Genomic DNA, 17,438 nt, shown 5'->3' on the forward strand with positions numbered 1-17,438 from the left:
TCAGGCTAAGAGTGGTGAACAGAACAGGCAGGTCCCTTTCCTGGCGCTTTTACAGATAAAAATTACATCATTACGAACCTAAAGGTGAGGGGATGAAATCCAAGCAAGTAAAGAAGGTAGAAATGAGAATGGGTAAGAAGTCTGCCAACTAAGGCTCGGGACTCAAGTTAGCGTTGTAACAATGAGAGGAAAGGGGGTTGACGGGAAACAAGAAAGACCATTGCAAGCTGGGATGGAGTGAAAGCATGAGTCCGTTTTTACATTCTGTTCTGTGAGAGGGATGTTCTACCTCTTTGGATAATGACACCAACCACGGGATTTAGGTAAAGTTCTGTTCTACAATAGGAACAGTTAAGTTTATTTTTCTCTTGCCATGTTGATACAGTTCCAGAAAATTCTTTGGAATTAATCTAAAAACAGCCTACTCTCTTTGACCTCTGCTTCTAATTCTTTGAGCCTTATTCTTTTACTAAAAATAGAGGAAACTGAAGCCACAGTTGCTCTCTTCAATATGTATTTGAATTGTCTTTTAATTCATCTCCCCCATCCCTATCTCGAATATTTCATCTGGCTTGGTGTGGAGGGGGTGGGTGGGGCAGGGAAGACGATACACGATATTGACCACGCCTTGGCAGGGGGCTGGGGAGTAGGGCGCCTTTTACTTGTTTCCTTTGGGCAACACTTGAAGTTTTCATCGTGTTATTTTTTTAATGTTTAAGAAAAACTCTTGAATTCAACCATCCACTGAAACCAAAGCACACTATTCCCACCCTCCCCCCCGCCCGCCCAAATATCCAGACTCTGAGCTATGCATTTTACACCAACTTTTTCCTTTACAGTGGTTTTCAAAGTGTGATTCAAGAACCACCCGCATTAAAATCACCTGGGATGTTTGTTTACAATGCAGGTCCCCAAGCCCCACTCTCAGGTGCTGTGTCCTTGGGCTTGGGACAGAACCCTGGACTCAACTTTTTTGTTTCCCTGATTAGGTGCAGTAAGGTGTGTCAGTCACATAGTACCCCCTACACACACACACTTTCTATTAATGAGATAAGCTTTAGCTGTTTGCTTTTCAACTAACCGGGGTTAAGACTTAACAAAGAACTTTGGGGAAAAGTTCCATTAACAGATTTTTGGCTGCTCTGTGGACAGCAACATTTTCTCATTTTTCCTTTGACATTCTAAAACTGTTAGGTCTGAGTGGAAGAGGGTTGTTTCATGCCTACAACTACCATTCGGCCCCAAAAAACTGATTTCGCTTTCATGTATATGACAAAGGACCTGGGAAAGGAAAACTTTTTAAGATTCACTGGAGGATCTAGAGGATCTTGCATATTAATTCAACAAAATCACAAGTATCTTAGCTTTTAATGGTGAAAAAAAAAAACTCAAAAGATAGGTCAAGATGATAGACAAAGGAGATTTTAGAGCTAGCAAAGGAAAGAAAAAAACGTACCAGAGCGGGAAGAACTAAAAAAATTAATTTGCTAATAGAGGTAATGTACTCTTAAGACTATAATGGAACACAAAATACACCAGCAATCAGTCGATTACAGCGTTTACAGAATTCTACTGGGAAACACAACAAAAGAATAATCTTTTGAATAGTTTACAAAGTGAAACATTCCTTTGAAACATGACATGCAAAAGATTGTCAAATATGTCAGGATGGAAGCCCTTGGATTTATATATAGACATTTCAGCAGTGCTTTTCACAAGTTCCACTCCACATCACATCAAGTTATTCATGTGTGTAATACCTGTATCTCAGCATGATGAACCGTATTTTAGCCAAGCTTCTTGGAAATAGATTTGCTCACATGGAGATGCAGGAGAGAAAAGTTATTTTTGGTCAATGGGTGAACACTTATCCTTACCTACAAAGGAAGGCGATAAACAGTTAACTTCTGAATACAGAATGGTTTGTTCAATTCTATGTTTTTTTGATAAGGTTTCTTTTTGGTCCTTGGTGCCTTAATGTCTTCTCTGTGATTTTCGGGAAAAGAGAGAGGTATAGATGAAACTGGTATTGGAGACCTTGGTGGCAGACATCTTGTGGAGACCATTTTAACCAACGATTGAGTTGTTTGGGAAGTAGTGAGCTTGGTTGAGAGTTCTTGGCATGGATTCAAAATGGAGCTTTTGAGATTCCTAATGTCATCACAAGTTGCCATCAATTGTTTGGTGGCAGATGAACTTTTTAGAGACGGTGGTCTAGAAGTCCATTTGTATGTATTGCTGGCATTGCTCCAATTCCATTTGGAAGCATTTTGTTCAAGCTTGCAAGATCCAGAACTGCTTTTTCTTTTTTCGCGACTTTTATCTACATAAGTTGTCTGAAGACTCAAAGAGTCCGAAAGTTTTGGTTGTCTCACTTTGGGGATAGCTTTGGAGGAAAAGGGTCGCTCAGTAGCCGCTGGAGCGCAGAAGGTAGTTTGAAGTCTGGGCCTCTCTTTTTGTATAGTTATGTGTTGTAACCTTTCCATTTCCAGTAAACGAGTTATCAAATGTTTAATAGAGCTTTCGGGAGGTTCCACTGTTGCTTTCCAATTCTCAGATTTTGAGAGGGCTAATTTGTGCAAGTCCAGAGTATTGAAAGGAGAAGGGAGAAAATCAGGATATGGAAATACTTCATTTGGTTCCTCTGTGAAAGATTCCTCAACATTTTCTATTGTTTCTGGCTTTAAGTTCAGGTCCATCTTTTTAAAATAGCTGAGCAAACTATCATTTGCTTTTTCATTTTCTGATAAATCACTTTCATCTGTTAAGTTTTCTTCCACACTGCTGTTTCCATATTTCAAATTCCAATTTGGGGCAGATAAGCTTTCACCATTACTGTTTTCCACGGCTGAACATAAATTAATATAAGGCTCATTTCTGTCCTTAAAAAAGTCTCCATCAGCATAGGGCCAGCAGAGACCCGATGGTATCTGGAGGCCAGGGTAAGAACCAACTTGCTTATTGACTGAAGCACTTGTCAGGGAGGGGTTCAGAGTGAAGAGCCTCACAGGATTATTGGCTACATTAAAGCCAGTTTCCACCGCAGACTTCTTGAAATACCTTTAACAAAATGATTTAAATAGTGAATGGTTTGTTGACTAGAATTAAAATGCTGTTAAAATGATAATCAATAAGCAAAATTATCAAAGACTGGATAATGTTTAGTTTCTAATGGCCTATGTGTACCTATCTGTAACAGAGGTATGTTCATTTCCAAATATGCTCAATTATATAAAACTATATTTTTTAGAGTATAGATTAGAATATTAACTGGACACCCCTTTGTGCATGCACAGGTGACTAGATCATTCTACCCACAAATGTCTAGCTGTGTCTATGAATGGCCACTAGGTTAAAAATGGCTAATTCTATCTATTTGCCTATGAACATACTGTACATGCAGTGATGATGTCTGAGAAGGGAGCTCTCCAACTCAAACTGAAATTATAGTGAAACATTTACGGACACATGATTAGATAAAAGGAAACTCAAAGAATGTAATTAGGTTACTCAATAAAGCCTTCTACTTTGGCCATTGTGGTTTTAAAAAGTTATACTAACATAAAAGAAAGCAAAACAATGTTTACCAAATCTTATCCCATAATAAAAAAAAAAAGAAACTATACAATTTAAAAAATTATCCCATAGTAATTTTCATCTGAGGGTCTTTTATTTTATGAGTAATGCTTCTAGTACTATACTAGAATGAAAACTGCAAAAGAGCCATGCCGTAGAATACTGAGTTTATAGTTTGTTTTTTTTAAAAGCTTATTAGAAATTCTGACATTGGAAGAGTTGAAGCATTAATTGACATATATAGTCTCATTATCTTCTTGCTTCCTTTAATGCCAGTGTTCTTGAAGGGTTTTGAAAAATACTTCTATTTCTATAGAAAATGTAAAAATTTATTGATTTAGTTAAATATTAGTTAAACTCACTTGCTTTTGTAAAACCATGGGGAAGTCACTTTAAATCTACAATTGATAAGAGACACAATCCATGTTGTTTAGTGAAAAGAGCACGGAATCTGGGGGTGAGGACCTAGGTTTGAACCCCTTTGCCACCAGTGAGCAGAATGGTAATGACAGTACCGACCTTGGGGTTGTCTGAGAAGCAAAACAATTACATGAACGTACTTTGCAAAATGTTAAACACTAAATGAAAGATATTTTATTCTTGATGGCATACTGAGGAGAAAAATTAAATGTGATAGAATATTTCACTGATCCTGGACTTCTAACACTGCAACATACTTAGGCTTCCCCAGGATTAATAACAAATACTTATCAAACACATGATTCTGTTTAGTCCTCACAACAACCCTATAGGATAAGCGCTTTTATTTTCTACCTTTTATGGGCAAGGGAACTGAGGCACAGAGTGGCTCAGGTCCCACATCCGGTAAGTGGTGGAGCTGGGATTTAAGCCTGAGTGGTGGCACCCCATGTTGGTAATCCTCGCCACTGCCCTCTACTGCCTCAGTTTATGTTTGCTGTATGTTAGTATGATGAAATTCAATTCATTTCATTTGACCTCTTATCTTGAAATCCTTGTTCCCAGCAGAGTTCGTTCTAGTAAAAGTAGCCTTTCCCATGCCCCTCACACTGACATTCCCTTGGGACATTAGTCACTATAGTCCCTTCAGCACTTCTTGGACTCATGCCTCGAATTTCAGCATTAGGTTTGAGTTTTATCCTGAGCCTCACTGAGGTAAAGTCCTCTGACTGGGAGACTGCTACCAATGAGCCACCCTACTGTCAAAAGTGGGGACAAAACTGAGGAACTAATTCTAGTTCTGATCCAGAACTCAAGATCTCCATTAAACAACACACTGTATGTAAAAGTGACCTGGTGTTCAATAAATGGAATCGCCACACAGTGGTAATCTGTGTTTGTGAGAAGCATTCCAGCTGGTTCTAACACAGGAAGTTTAAGGACCAAAAAATAAGAATTCAAACCCAAGTAAGGTCTGAGAAGCAATATACTGTAGTGCTTGAGAGCATGAATCTGGTTCTGCCATTCATTCATTGTATGACTTTGGGCAAGTAACATACCTTGTCACCCTGACTCAATGTCCTCATCTGAAAGATAGGGATGCTGACAATAGTGCCTTATAGGATTACTGTGATGGTTAAATGAATTAATATACACAAGGGACAGAAATCATTCCTGCCCCATGGACTATTATTTTTCTATCACTGTTTCTATTACAGTTCCTTTTCCCTTCAACAAGAAGCCCCAACCCTATCCATGGAAACTCTCATTGTAAGGGCACAGAAAACTGAATTCTTCTTATACTGATGATCTCTGTGGTGTACGCCGGCCACTTCCTATTTTAGCGTGAGTTTCCATAACTTCCCACAAGTGGCACACAATACTTTTTCTTCTGGTTGTTTTTCTCCTTGTCTTTCAGATGAGTAGTTAACTCATTTGCATTTAAATGTATCTCACTAATTTAGGGGTTTACGAAAATAGATATTCTCTCACCTGTTCTCCATGGTACTTCCTTCGTTAAGAGGATAACTCCATAACTGAAATATCCCTTGTTTATTATTCTGGAAACAGAAAAACCATGGGCAACATTTTAGTAACTGCATGCATTGAAAAATAAATACTTTGATTATGAGGAATAACATCTCACCTGTGTTCTTTTGTGAGCATGCTCTGACAAATTTAGTTCTAGCATCATTTGCTCTATTGGAATTTCCAAATGGTCCTATAAAGCAGCAGAAGACTTTTAAACACAATACATCTCTATTCCCTGTTATTGTTCTAAGAATGTATAGTTCTTGTTCTAACCAACAAATATATTGTAAATATATTGTAAAGTCATAAAATACTCCCTTTTATACATACAGATATCATTTGTTTTTACTGACTTCAGCAGGAACTAGTTACAAATACCAACAGTGTTAACTAATAAGCCTCGAATATCATTAAGATTATCTTTATTTTACTAACAGTTACTTAACTGTTAATATTAATTGTTAATATATTATATTAAACTATCATTTAAAAAAACTATATATTAAAATATATAGTATATTAAACTATTAATATAACCAAATTTGTTATATCTTATATTTTGATCCAAAAAAGATGAAAGATGAATTTCCTCACTACTTCAAAACAAAATATTAACCATTTTAACTGCCTCAATATATCTTAAGAGCTGAGACTACTTCTCTTTTGGAAATGACTACAAAACACTATAGTCACTACAATGTTAATTTCCATTTCTGGTATTCTTATATTGAAAAAATATATAATAAAGTATTAACTTAATGTCCAGTTTGCAGCCCTGCAGAACAGAAAAGGCTTTGACTTGTTTGAAGAACTCTACAGAAATGAGATTGAAATTTTTAAAGAAAGAAATTTTTTAATGAACATACGTATAATTTTAAAATAATGTTTTGTGAATTATTTAAAACCAAACATTTATGCTTACCTTGTTAATTTTGCCTGAAAGAATGTGTATGGAAAAAATGACAATAGTTACATAAAACTGGTTGTATTAAAAACAAACCCCCTTTAATATGAGTGGTTATTCATATTATAAATATGGATGAACATAAATGTGCAGTATTTATAAATATAAATACACACATCTAGGATTTCTTACCACCTGCTGCACTGTACTTTCCAGGTGGGAGATTTTTATTTTCAGGAGCAGGTACTTCTGATTCCAAATTCCAGTGAGACAAGTTCTAAAACAATATTTGTTTTAGAATAAACTTAACATTAAGAACACTTTAAAAGCTCAAGTACATAATTTTTCATGTCTGTGGCTAAAGTATGAGAAAGGCATAAAGTTTCATGACCCATTCTCCTTCCTATAAGGACACTACCAGCATTTTTGAGAAGCATGCAGTGTTCTCTTATCAAGCTTATTATCAGCTTGATAACACCTATTAGGAGATAGGCCTTTACAATAATTTATGGTTTTATTCTCATTTTGTTAAAAATAATGACACACAGGTTTTCAAAATCAATCTTAAAAATATAATAAAATATCCAGTTCAGTGTGTCCCTGGTACACAATGGCACATTCACCAAATTTTCTGTATCTGAACACCAGATCTGATACCCTATAAAATCTTTCCAACCACCAAAGAAAATTATCTAATCTTCACATTGTACTCAACACTGACCAGCCCGCTACTCATTCTAGACTCCAGACACTGAACCACACTCAGGAAATATTCAAAAGCAAGCCAAAAAATGAATAGAGAAAGGCACTAATATGTACTGAGTATTTATGTTCCAGACATTGTGCTGAATGCTGTGGGGGAAAAGTGTGGGGTGTGTGCAGGAGAGGATTATAACAATTTATTCTGGAATAGGGAAAGTAAAGAGGTGAGGAGCTTATTAAAGAAAAAAGAAAAAGTAATTTTTTGAGAGCATGAACTCAGTTGTTTTCTATCTCAAAAGAGAAAACCCTGGGTGCCTGGGTGGCTCAGTTGGTTAAGCGACTGCCTTTGGCTCAGGTCATGACCCTGGAGTCCCGGGATTGAGTCCCGCATCGGGCTCCCTGCTCAGCGGGGAGTCTGCTTCTCCCCCTGACCCTCTTCCCTTTCGTGCTCTCTATCTCTCATTCTCTCTCTCTCTCAAATAAATAAATAAATAAATATTTAAAAAAAAAAAAAAAAAGAGAAAATCCTTTGTAAATTACACAAAATGTTAGGTATCATCCCCAAACTAAAGGAGAAACAGGGAGAATAAGCTTAAATACAGTATGAGGATTTAATTGGCCCACAAGAAAATTATCTCCTGCTGGGTAGGGTAGTTGAACATTGGAAGGTAGGCTGCAGATTACCTTTCTCTGGAGGTTAATTCCCTGCTCCCCAAGATGACACGTAATTAGGTCTAGTCTCTACGTGAGAATCACCTGGGGAGCGTTTTAAAAATGATACCTGAGGGGCACCTGGGTGGCTCAGTCGGTTAAGCATCTGACTCTTAATTTCAGCTTGGGTCATGATCTCAGGGTCGTGGGATCGAACCCCGGGTTGGGCTCCGTGCTGGTTGTGGAATCTGCTTAAGATTTTCTCTCTCCCTCTTCCCCTCCCCCTGCTTGCGCTCTCTCTAAAATAAAATAAATACATCTTTAAAAAATAAAAATACTTGAAAAAAATTACTGCAAGGTCTGACTCAGTAGGATGAAGGTAAGTCTCAGTTGTTTGTATTTTTAAAACCTCCCTGACAGATTATCAGGCTTCTTTCAGCTCTCTGATCCTGGTCCACTAATGTACAAAATAACATGTGACAGAAGTACCCGTACAGTGACACGTAAAGGGAAGCTGATGAAAACTGCAGTTGAGATCATATAAGATTAATATAACCAAATTTGTCAACTGGTAAGGGAAGCTATCAACTACACACGAGGTCCGCTAGATTGCAAACTCCTTACAGGTTGGGAATTGATTATGCTTTCTGATATTGCCTCCTGCCTTACCAACGTTTCTCACAGAATATGTGTGAGAGAATAAAAAAAAGGTGAGCACAGCCTGAGGGAGCAAGGTAGCATCTTTCAGGAAATCCAGCTGCAATAAGAACCGGTTTGAGATTTGGAGAGAAGCTGGTTGATTTTTCCTTTGTTAAAAGAAAGAAATTTCCCATTTGATATTCCAAATGTGCCAAGAGGAAAACTCGGTACAAAATGCTCACAAAGAGAGAAAGCAGCAGGGATGTGGGCAGTCAGATTCAGCAGGAGTGAGGTCTTGACCAAGGGAGGTGCCCAAATGCTCAAGTTAAGCCATTAGCCTTACCTCATGGGAGATGTTGGACCCACGTGGGTTGGTACCACTGTTCTCACCATTTCTTCTCCCCATTTTGGTCCTCTGTTTCCTTAAAATCCTACACAGGTTGTGACAGGCACATTTATGGGTAAGGTACAACACCGATTGTTTTAAAACCTTGAGCCTTTGGCTCCTTGTCTAAAGGAGGTCCAACAATGCTTCGAGTGCAGGAGAACGGGACTATGAGAGCAGAGGAGGGCTAACAATATGGAATCAGCCAGAAACAAGGGGGACCAGACCCCCCCAAAAAAAACCACAGAGAAAGCAAATTGTAAGATCTAACTGACAGAAGATTAGGAAATTAAAGTCTTAGGTGAGAACAGAGACATTATCAGACAGAAAGATAAAACACAAATCAGAAAAAAACATGATGAATTATCTGGAACTTATAAAGCAGGGCCATGAACTCTGCTTTTAATTATTCAAAGCAGGTGCTACGTTTGAAAGCAGGATTAACCTCGCAGGCAGAACAGTCACCCCATGCGTGTTTCAGGGACACTAAAAGGCCCACAGGGCCAAGCACTACTTTCCAAGCCCAACTATCATGGTATCTAAGCCCACTACTGTTTAAGGTAGAACGATCAGGAAACTATCAGATAACAGGTAAAACAATCATTGGGTTAAGGTAGGACTATCCGGAAAGAATCACAAATTAAAGCCACCGCGGTGATCAGTATATTTGCGAATCGTTTACAATTTATTGTCTCCTAGAGGGAAAGGTGTAGCCTGAAGAAATAGAAAATACAGTTCAGGTAAGTTTTGAATCAGTAAGTATTGATCCACCTGCTCTGTGCCGGGCCCTGGGATGGAACAATGAAGGAGGAGGGAATTTGCTGAAGAGGTGGCGCTGCGTGGGGACACCCACGTGTGTGCCACGGAGTAGGGCACTGGGCGCCTGGACGAGGCCACCGCGCCTGGAGGAGGGGCCCGAGGACAAGGGGGCCGTCGGGAAAGGAGCTACGAACGGGGTAGGAGAGCAGGTGGTGCAGGTGCAGGTGGGAGGCCCAAAGCCCGCGGGCGAGCACCCCCTGCCGCCCTCCGTCGGGGGGGGGGGCGGAGCGCAGAGCGGGGGGACAGCAGGTGGGGCTCGCGGGGGCTCCCCGGGCCCCGGCCTCTTACCCCACGGCGCCGCAGGCCCACGCGTCGTCCTCAGCGTCTACGAGGGCGCTGCCGCCCCGAGGCCCCGGCCCGTCCGCGTGCGGGGCGAGCGGCTTGACGGGCGCCCCCTCGGGCTCGGCCTTCCTGCGGTGGGAGGACAGGGATGGCAGCGGGCGGCGGCCTGCCGGGAGCACGGCCCCCTCGGCGCTGGACTGCCTGCGGGCCGCCGGGGACCCAGGCGGGGCCCCGCGAGGCCAACCTCGGCCGGGGCTGCGGCTCCGCAGGCCTCCCCCGCGGCCAGGTCGCCGGGCAACTACCATCGAGCGCCCGCGCCCGCGACGGCTCCGCGTTCCACCGGGGCCATGGGTATTCGGGGGTCACCAGGCCGCCAGGCCCGCGGGACGGGCGACGCCACCGCGGGAGGGCGCTGAGCCGGAGCCCGGGCCCCTGCGCCCCTCCGCGCCTCACTCGGCCATAGCGGGTGGAGGGGGCCGCCCGGGGGCTCCGCGCGGGCTGAGGTCACGGCCGGGCCTTCCCCGGCCTTCTCCCGCCCTGGCGCTGACCCTGACCCCGAGCCGAGAGCTCTGCGTGGCGCCCAGTGGGTCCCTGGCCCCTGTTCGAATAGAGCCAGGAGCTCAGGCGTAGTGCGCTAGACCGAGCAAGCTGTAATGTATTGCATGGATATATGTACAGTTCTATCTAGGCTTATAGTATATAATATTTAAATAATTAAAATGGAAGAAGGAAGGTATCCCAGCTGAGAGCAAGCCCACCTCTGGTCGTTCCAGATGAGTCATTGGTGTTACAATAAGAAGAACAAAAGATGATTTTTTTTTTTTCCTACCTGGGATACATGGAGATGATAGGCCAGTTTTGCCCTGCAAATGCCTATCTCTTACTTCAGTTCCCTGAAATAAGTGCGTGGGGTGACAGAGGAAGGAATATACATATACACGTATATAATATGGATATATTATTATATATGCATTATGTACATGCATATATAACAAATATGTGAGTGAACACTTACATATTTCTGACTGATATATGTGTATAAGTAAGTAAACGAATACTAAAAATGTCAGAGATATTCTTTATATAAAGCATTGACATTTGAGGAAGATATTTTTGCAATCCTTTGCTGATGATACTATTGCATTCTGTGGGGTTGAACATCCAACTGTAGATTCAAGCCCCAGAATGTTTCATTAAGCATCTAAATGCACTGGTTCTTAACATTTGGGGGAAAGAGAGGCCATCTCAGATTCTCTTCTGAGAATCTTCCCAGGAAAATGCACGTATAAACCAGATGTCCAACCCAACTTCAAGGGTGTGTCTGCCCTTGGATCTCCCACCTCTGTCCCCTGCCCAGAGGTGTCTGTCTCCTTCCTCGGCATGTCCGTTTTCCTCTCAGAAAGGCTGGCTCTGACTCAACTTCAAAGACACCTTTCCACCCACATTACTCTATTTCATAACACCCTATTTTCTTCTCTGTACTCCTCACAGTCTTGTTAATCACGTGTGCTTTTCTATCGCCTCTTCCCAGTAGAGAATGAGGCAGAGGCCTTGCCTGTCTAGTTCATTGATACACCCTGTCACTTTAACTCTTTTCTTTTTAATTTTATTTTAGTATGTTATGTTAATCACCATACAGTACATGATTAGTTTGTGATGTCGTGTTCCACGATTCATTGTTTGCGTATAACACCCAGTGCTCCATTCAGTACGTGCCCTCCTTAATAACCATCACCGGGCTAAAACTGTGCTAGGCATGGGACGCCTGGGTGGCTCAGTCACTCAAGCATCTGCCTTCGGCTCAGGTCGTGATCCCAGGGTCCTGGGATCGAGTCCCGCATCAGGTTTCCTGCTCAGTGGGGAGCCTGCTTCTCTCCCTGCTTGTGCTCTCTCTCTCTGACAAATATAGGAGAATGAATATAAGATTAGTATAGGCCTCCTTGGCAGTCTCCCCCCTGGGTTCTCTCCTCCTTCAGACTGTTTTCCATTCTGCTGATAAAAAGCACGGATCTGCTCTAATACCCTCCTAATCCCAAAGAATGAGCCAGGCTTTAAGTATCTGCTTATCATTTTCAGGGCCTACATGTTCAACACCTCAGATATTTTGCAATTTTTCTAAACACTCTGTCTCCTCCAGGACATACATTATTTTTCTTTTCCTATAATAGCTCCTCCTTTTTTTTCCTCCTCCCTCCTTTGATCCACCTAGTTAAGTCATATCCATAGAAATCTAGCTCACAAATCATCTTCCCTGACCCCTCAGGGAAGAATACATTGCTACCTCTTCCTCTTCCAAAATCCCTGTCAGGTTATTATGATTTATTTGCTTACAATTCCTTTCTCACTGTTACATTATAATTATTCATTTACAATATCCCACTCACTATCTTTTCCAATGCCTTAAAGGCAAGGCCTGACCTTATTCTATCTGGCCTGGTACCTGGTGTATAGTAGGCATTCAATAAATGTTTGAGTTAATTTAATTACTCCAAAAAATAACATTTGCTGTGGTATGGTTACCATGTTGGTTTCCGCGTTTTCCTTTTGTTTCAGAACATGAACTGATCCCTGATCCCTTAAAGTCCCTCTGAGATTTGTCATCCATAAATACATCCTCTAAGATTCTCTCTCTCTCTTTTTTTTTTTTCCTTGACAGAACATATTCCTAAAACCCTTCTTTATCAATTTGACTCTCCTCACTTTCTCTGGAGACTCTTTGAATGCTTTGACGTCAGCATAAAAATCATGCCCCCCCCACTTGTTGAATTGATAAAGTTGTTAGTATTACAGGTTTAAAACGATAGTGACAGCCTAGTCCCTGTAGAGAGTTCGGCAGGAGAGCATTCAGTCTAGGCTGTGAGGAGACAAGGCTGAGAGGGTAGAAAAGTAAGCGTGAGACGCTGTGGTCGTGGACAATATAAGGGCAACAACGAAGAGAATCATACCCTCTCCACAGCTTTGACTCTGGGTTGGCTGTCATCCAGCCTGAAGGCAATCATTAGACAGTGGACTGTTCTCCACAGTAGCTCGGGGGCAGCCCTAACGTCAATCCTTAGCCCAACAGAACGCACCTTCCTTTCAGGCCACCCCAAGACCCCTCTGGGAATTCAGGTTTTAGGGGTAGCATCAGGCTTGCCTTACTTTAAACCTGTACCTCTTAGCTAATCTGGTGAGGTAAGGTGAGACAGATGTTCTGTCTTGTGGCATTTACAAGCTCTTGCATTCATTACCATGGAGGTGGTCTGAATTGGTGGAAAGAAGGAAAGCCTTGGGCCAATCCCTTGGTAGGTAAGCATGCCTTGCTGCTCACCTCAGTTTCTCCTACTCTGAGAGAGGTGACAATTTGGGCCCACAGAAAGCTCTTTTGGAAGGCACTTTGATAGACATTCCTTTTTTTTTTAGCCCAGGGTGATGCAAAGAAATGTCAGTGACATTACTTAGCTTCTAATTATCCTGCAGGGAAATCCTTCTAGTTCAGTCCACCTCTTTCAAAACCTTTCATATCTTTTATATTACCCACGTGTTTGTCCCCACTTCCCTTTATTTGTCCCTGCTGTATTGTCAGCGTCACGGCTGGCTATTTACTGCAATGGAATCTTGTTCGGTGTAATTATGTAAATATCTTCAGAAAGTCAAGGTCATATTTTCTAATTAATAGCATGCATTTTTGTTCTCAAGTAAATAAGATGCTATTCAGTGGGAAATATTTCAGTTCAATTCTGGGTGATTTCAGTTCAATTTGTGTGTGGTTAGGTAACTAGTCCTGTGCTTCTCCTGTTTGCAGCTTCAGCTTTCTCTTTCTCTCATGGCCAATTACCTAAATCCCCGACTTAGGTCTCCATTTCTGTGAGGATTTACCTGAAATGTCCTAACTTGCTTGGGTGTGTACAGTTTCTTTTTAGGAAATATGTATAAAAATATTTTTTTACTTAGAAGTTGTGTTTCTCTTTTAAAAACTAACCTTGACCCCTTTACTCCCTTGTTTGGGAGACCACCATTTTGTTGCAAAAATGTAACAAATCTTGTTTAAAATCTATTCATTCCGGGCGCCTGGGTGGCTCAGTTGGTTAAGCGACTGCCTTCGGCTCAGGTCATGATCCTGGAGTCCTGGGATCGAGTCCCGCATCGGGCTCCCTGCTCGGCAGGGGGTCTGCTTCTCCCTCTGCCTCTGCTTGACACTCTCCCTGCTCTCTCTCTCTGTCAAACAAATAAATAAAATCTTTAAAAAAAATAAAATAAAATCTATTAATTCCTAGAACGAATATGATAGTGATGCCCAGGAATATCTTTCCAAAAGATAAACAGACACATTGGCTGCAGAAGTTGTAGCCAGTACTTTTGGATAAATTCTCCATGGTATATGTCCACCTCTATTTAGATTTTTCTTCAGGACTTGCTGCCAGCAGTGGGAATAGCTTTATGGCTTCCTGTCCTTCAGATGCCTATGCTCTGCAGTCGTGTTTTCTTAGTCTTACATCACCAATGTACTTGGAAGTTTTAAGTTTCAGGATCAAGACTTACTTTCTGGTGCCAGGAAAGGTGTAGCCTGGGTCCTCCTTCTGGCGGCTGGAAGCCTCCCACCTCATCTGCTGTGAACGGAACACTCTCTTTAGAACGCTTTCTTTAAGAAGCTTGGAGATGATCTTTTCCCTTTGAACATTACTGAATACTTTGCCTTCTGGAAGCCAGCTGGTCTTGTCACATCCACTGTGGCAGAGGGGAAGAGGAAGGTGCTCAGGAGACACAACAGCCCTCTTTGGAACAAAAAAAGGAATTGCCATTTACCTAAAAGTCATGAATAAAAGATCAGCCTAACTAGAAAAACAACCCAGTGCCCTGCAGGTGCTATGCTGTGGGATCAATTTAGTTAATAACACAGAGCTACTACCTGAGTGGCGCGGCTGGCCCTTCCTAGCAACTCACTGTCACAATCAGAAAGGGAGTGCAGGCTTAGGAGGATTCTCTCTCATCTTTTCTTTGAGAAAATAATAACACGTTACCGCTGTGGTTATGGAAATGGAAATGTATTGATCATGGAAGAACAGAATTAGAAATAAGACAAATCCCAAACAAGGCACAAAATAGAAGGATCTGTTTTGTCAGAGCACATTCGTTCTGTAGGCTGAGACCTGGCTGGCTGAGATCAAGATCACACAGCTAGTTAGCAGCGGGGGTGCTAACTCTGGTCCTGAACAGTGTTCTTTCCCCTGCAGCACGAGATAGAGAAGATGAAGGAGGTGGATTCCTTGGAGAAGTCTTATCCATTGCAAAAGACATTTATCCATCCATTAAATAAAGTTTATTTAAAAATAAAATATCATAATTGTGGTCTACTTCTGATTTCAGCCAAGGTCAATAAACCAGATAACTAGAAACATTCCATCAGTTGCTATTTGTAGCAATGATTAAGAACATATGGTGGGGATGAAGGGAACGGTATAGGGAACATAGTCCGTGGTATTATAATAACATTATATATATATCATATAGGTGTCAATTTATATATATTGATATATCTATATATTTTTTCATGCAGTATAAAGAATCAATTTTAATATATCACTTCCTTGGCCTGTTGAATGGCTTAAAACATGGTTTGTTCTTTTCGATTTATATAAATATTTAGAGTAATACACTCAAGTTTGCTTGGAAGAAAGAAGTCTCTGTCTATCAAAATATTCTACCACCCTCACTTCCACCAGCTCCCTTCTCTTTCCAAAAACACCTACGACATTATGAGAATCACATTCTATTCGAGTGGCTCTGATTCTATATCATATTTTAAGTTTATTTAAAGTATACCTTTTTGTGTATGTTTAAAAGTCTTACTTTTTAAAGTTTGCAAATGGAAACTGAACTGGAAAGTTAAGAAGTGAAAGTTGGTATCTTCCGCTCTGGGCACTAATGTACCCTACGATATAATCCTGAAGTTTTTATAGTCTTGGTCAAGGGTTTTTAAGTTCGCTAAAAAGCTGGCAAACACTCCCAGCTCTTGCCCTGGCATGCCTGGCTTCCATGGCGCTCCCTGATCACTTTGAGGTATGATTCCCAGCCAGTGCACGGGACAGGGCAATGACAGTGAACCTGGCTCCTTGGGTGGAGCATGCTGAGATTAAGGAGTAGCTAGAACAACCCTTATTATTTGCACGTTTGCCCCAAATCTGGGAATAGCTCTTGGCACCTTCTATCTGGCTCAGGGCTATGCCATTGAGTGTGGTGGCTTAAGGTGATTTAGTACTTCGGCTCAGGGTCCACAGTGAAGAATGGCTTCTGCCGCTCAAGCTAGAATTGAACATTTTGTTTCCTTTGTCAGTTTGGATAAGAGAATACGCAGCAGGTTGGCTTCTTACCTGTGTTAATCTGGACATTTCCACAGTTTTGGGCGATGGAGCTCTTTCCCCAGTTCTGCTCAAGAACTGTGTGGATGTAAGCACTCTCCCTCAGGACCCCGAGGATCTGTGGAGTCTGAATTACATGTGCCCAGGGTGCATGGCCCGTGCGGAGTGCCAGCTGGAGAAAGAGCACTGGAGGTGTGCACCCTGGCTTCCCCTCTTCCCTTCAGGAAAGCACCTGCTTTCCTCAGGTCTTGCTCATGTTCAGACAGGAAACCGGAGTTTCTGCCTGAAATCCCTGTAAGACTTGGCAAGGTGTTTTTGACTGGCTGATTTCTTCTGGTTTGAAGATCAGATGAGCCCTCAGGGTTCCAGGCGAAGGTCCAGGCCATTGTGACTCTCAGAACGCTAAGCGATCAGAGACCAGAAAAGGGATTCCATGGCATCTCCTCAGGGGTGTACAAAAGCATGGAGAAATAACAACGGCAAGGGGCTCCACCCTTCCAATTCTTTATTTGTGCTTCTAACTCCGGCGGGTGGTCATGGGGACGGCCAAGAACAACCACTTCACACTGAAACTTCCTCTCCTAGACAAACTGAAGACACCCAAAAACTACGCACAGCCTGAGGTTCTGCATCACACCTTTGAGACTCTGTCCAACCTTCACAGACTGCTGCCAAACCATCTGATGGAGACACTTTATTCCTACAAGAGGGAAGAGGACAAACAAAATTGTACGTGGGTAGAGGGTGGTGTGAGCTCTTTTAACAAGCACACACTTTATCTTGGCGCAAACTTCTTCTTTTAGCCACCAGTAAGAACTAGCTTTCTTTTTTTTTTTTTTGGAGAGAGAGAGAGCTGGGGGAAGGTCAGAGGGAGAGAGAGAGAGAGAGAGAATCCCAAGCACACTCCCCGCAGAACACAGAACCCCACAGGGGGCTTGATCTCATGACCTTGAGATCATGACCTGAGCTGAAATCAAGAGTTAGATGCTCAACCGACTGAGCCGCCCAGGTGTCCCAAGAACTGCCTCTCTACATGGCAGGTGTGGTCCGTCCTTGAGACCCATGGACCCGTGGATAGCGTGCCCAGCGATGGACTCCACCATCACTCCTTCACATTCCTTTTCTTTCACTGGTCTTTTATGAACGGAGATAGGTCTGTCACTCCTCTTTCGGCAAAGCTTACCTGTGGAAT

The 17,438-nt window shown here is 42.0% G+C and overlaps 2 protein-coding genes across 8 annotated transcripts in view; one reads left to right on the forward strand and one right to left on the reverse strand.

Annotated features, from left to right (window-relative positions):
• Positions 1-1,545: 1,545 nt before the first annotated feature.
• On the reverse strand, positions 1,546-16,589 carry FAM217A (family with sequence similarity 217 member A). 3 transcript variants are annotated; one of them, XM_025890835.2, is made up of 9 exons: positions 16,259-16,589; positions 14,430-14,662; positions 9,915-10,037; positions 8,766-8,853; positions 6,623-6,707; positions 6,449-6,462; positions 5,642-5,716; positions 5,488-5,555; positions 1,546-3,060 (listed from the first exon to the last, which is right to left on the reverse strand). In XM_025890835.2, the coding sequence occupies exons 1-9, from the start codon at positions 16,274-16,276 to the stop codon at positions 1,878-1,880; spliced, it is 1,887 nt and encodes a 628-aa protein (XP_025746620.1). In that variant the 5' UTR covers positions 16,277-16,589; the 3' UTR covers positions 1,546-1,877. The 3 variants fall into 3 exon arrangements, with proteins under 3 accessions (XP_025746620.1, XP_025746622.1, XP_073733625.1); XM_025890837.2 differs by lacking the exons at positions 6,449-6,462; positions 6,623-6,707; XM_073877524.1 differs by lacking the exons at positions 5,642-5,716; positions 6,449-6,462; positions 6,623-6,707.
• Positions 16,590-16,672: 83 nt separating this feature from the next.
• LOC112838371 (testis expressed protein 56) overlaps positions 16,673-17,438 on the forward strand; it is a 35,948-nt gene continuing 35,182 nt past the window's right edge. For all 5 annotated transcript variants that reach the window (XM_073877527.1, XM_073877528.1, XM_025891232.2 and 2 more), the window contains exon 1: positions 16,673-16,975. In XM_073877527.1, the coding sequence (XP_073733628.1) occupies positions 16,783-16,975 (193 nt within the window). In that variant the 5' untranslated portion in view covers positions 16,673-16,782. The remainder of the gene's footprint in view (positions 16,976-17,438) is intronic.

The sequence above is a fragment of the Callorhinus ursinus genome, unplaced genomic scaffold, assembly GCF_003265705.2.
Source record: "Callorhinus ursinus isolate GAN/ISIS: 27379988/994484 unplaced genomic scaffold, GSC_fseal_2.0 scaffold26, whole genome shotgun sequence".
In the NCBI taxonomy this organism is placed as follows: Eukaryota; Metazoa; Chordata; class Mammalia; order Carnivora; family Otariidae; genus Callorhinus; species Callorhinus ursinus.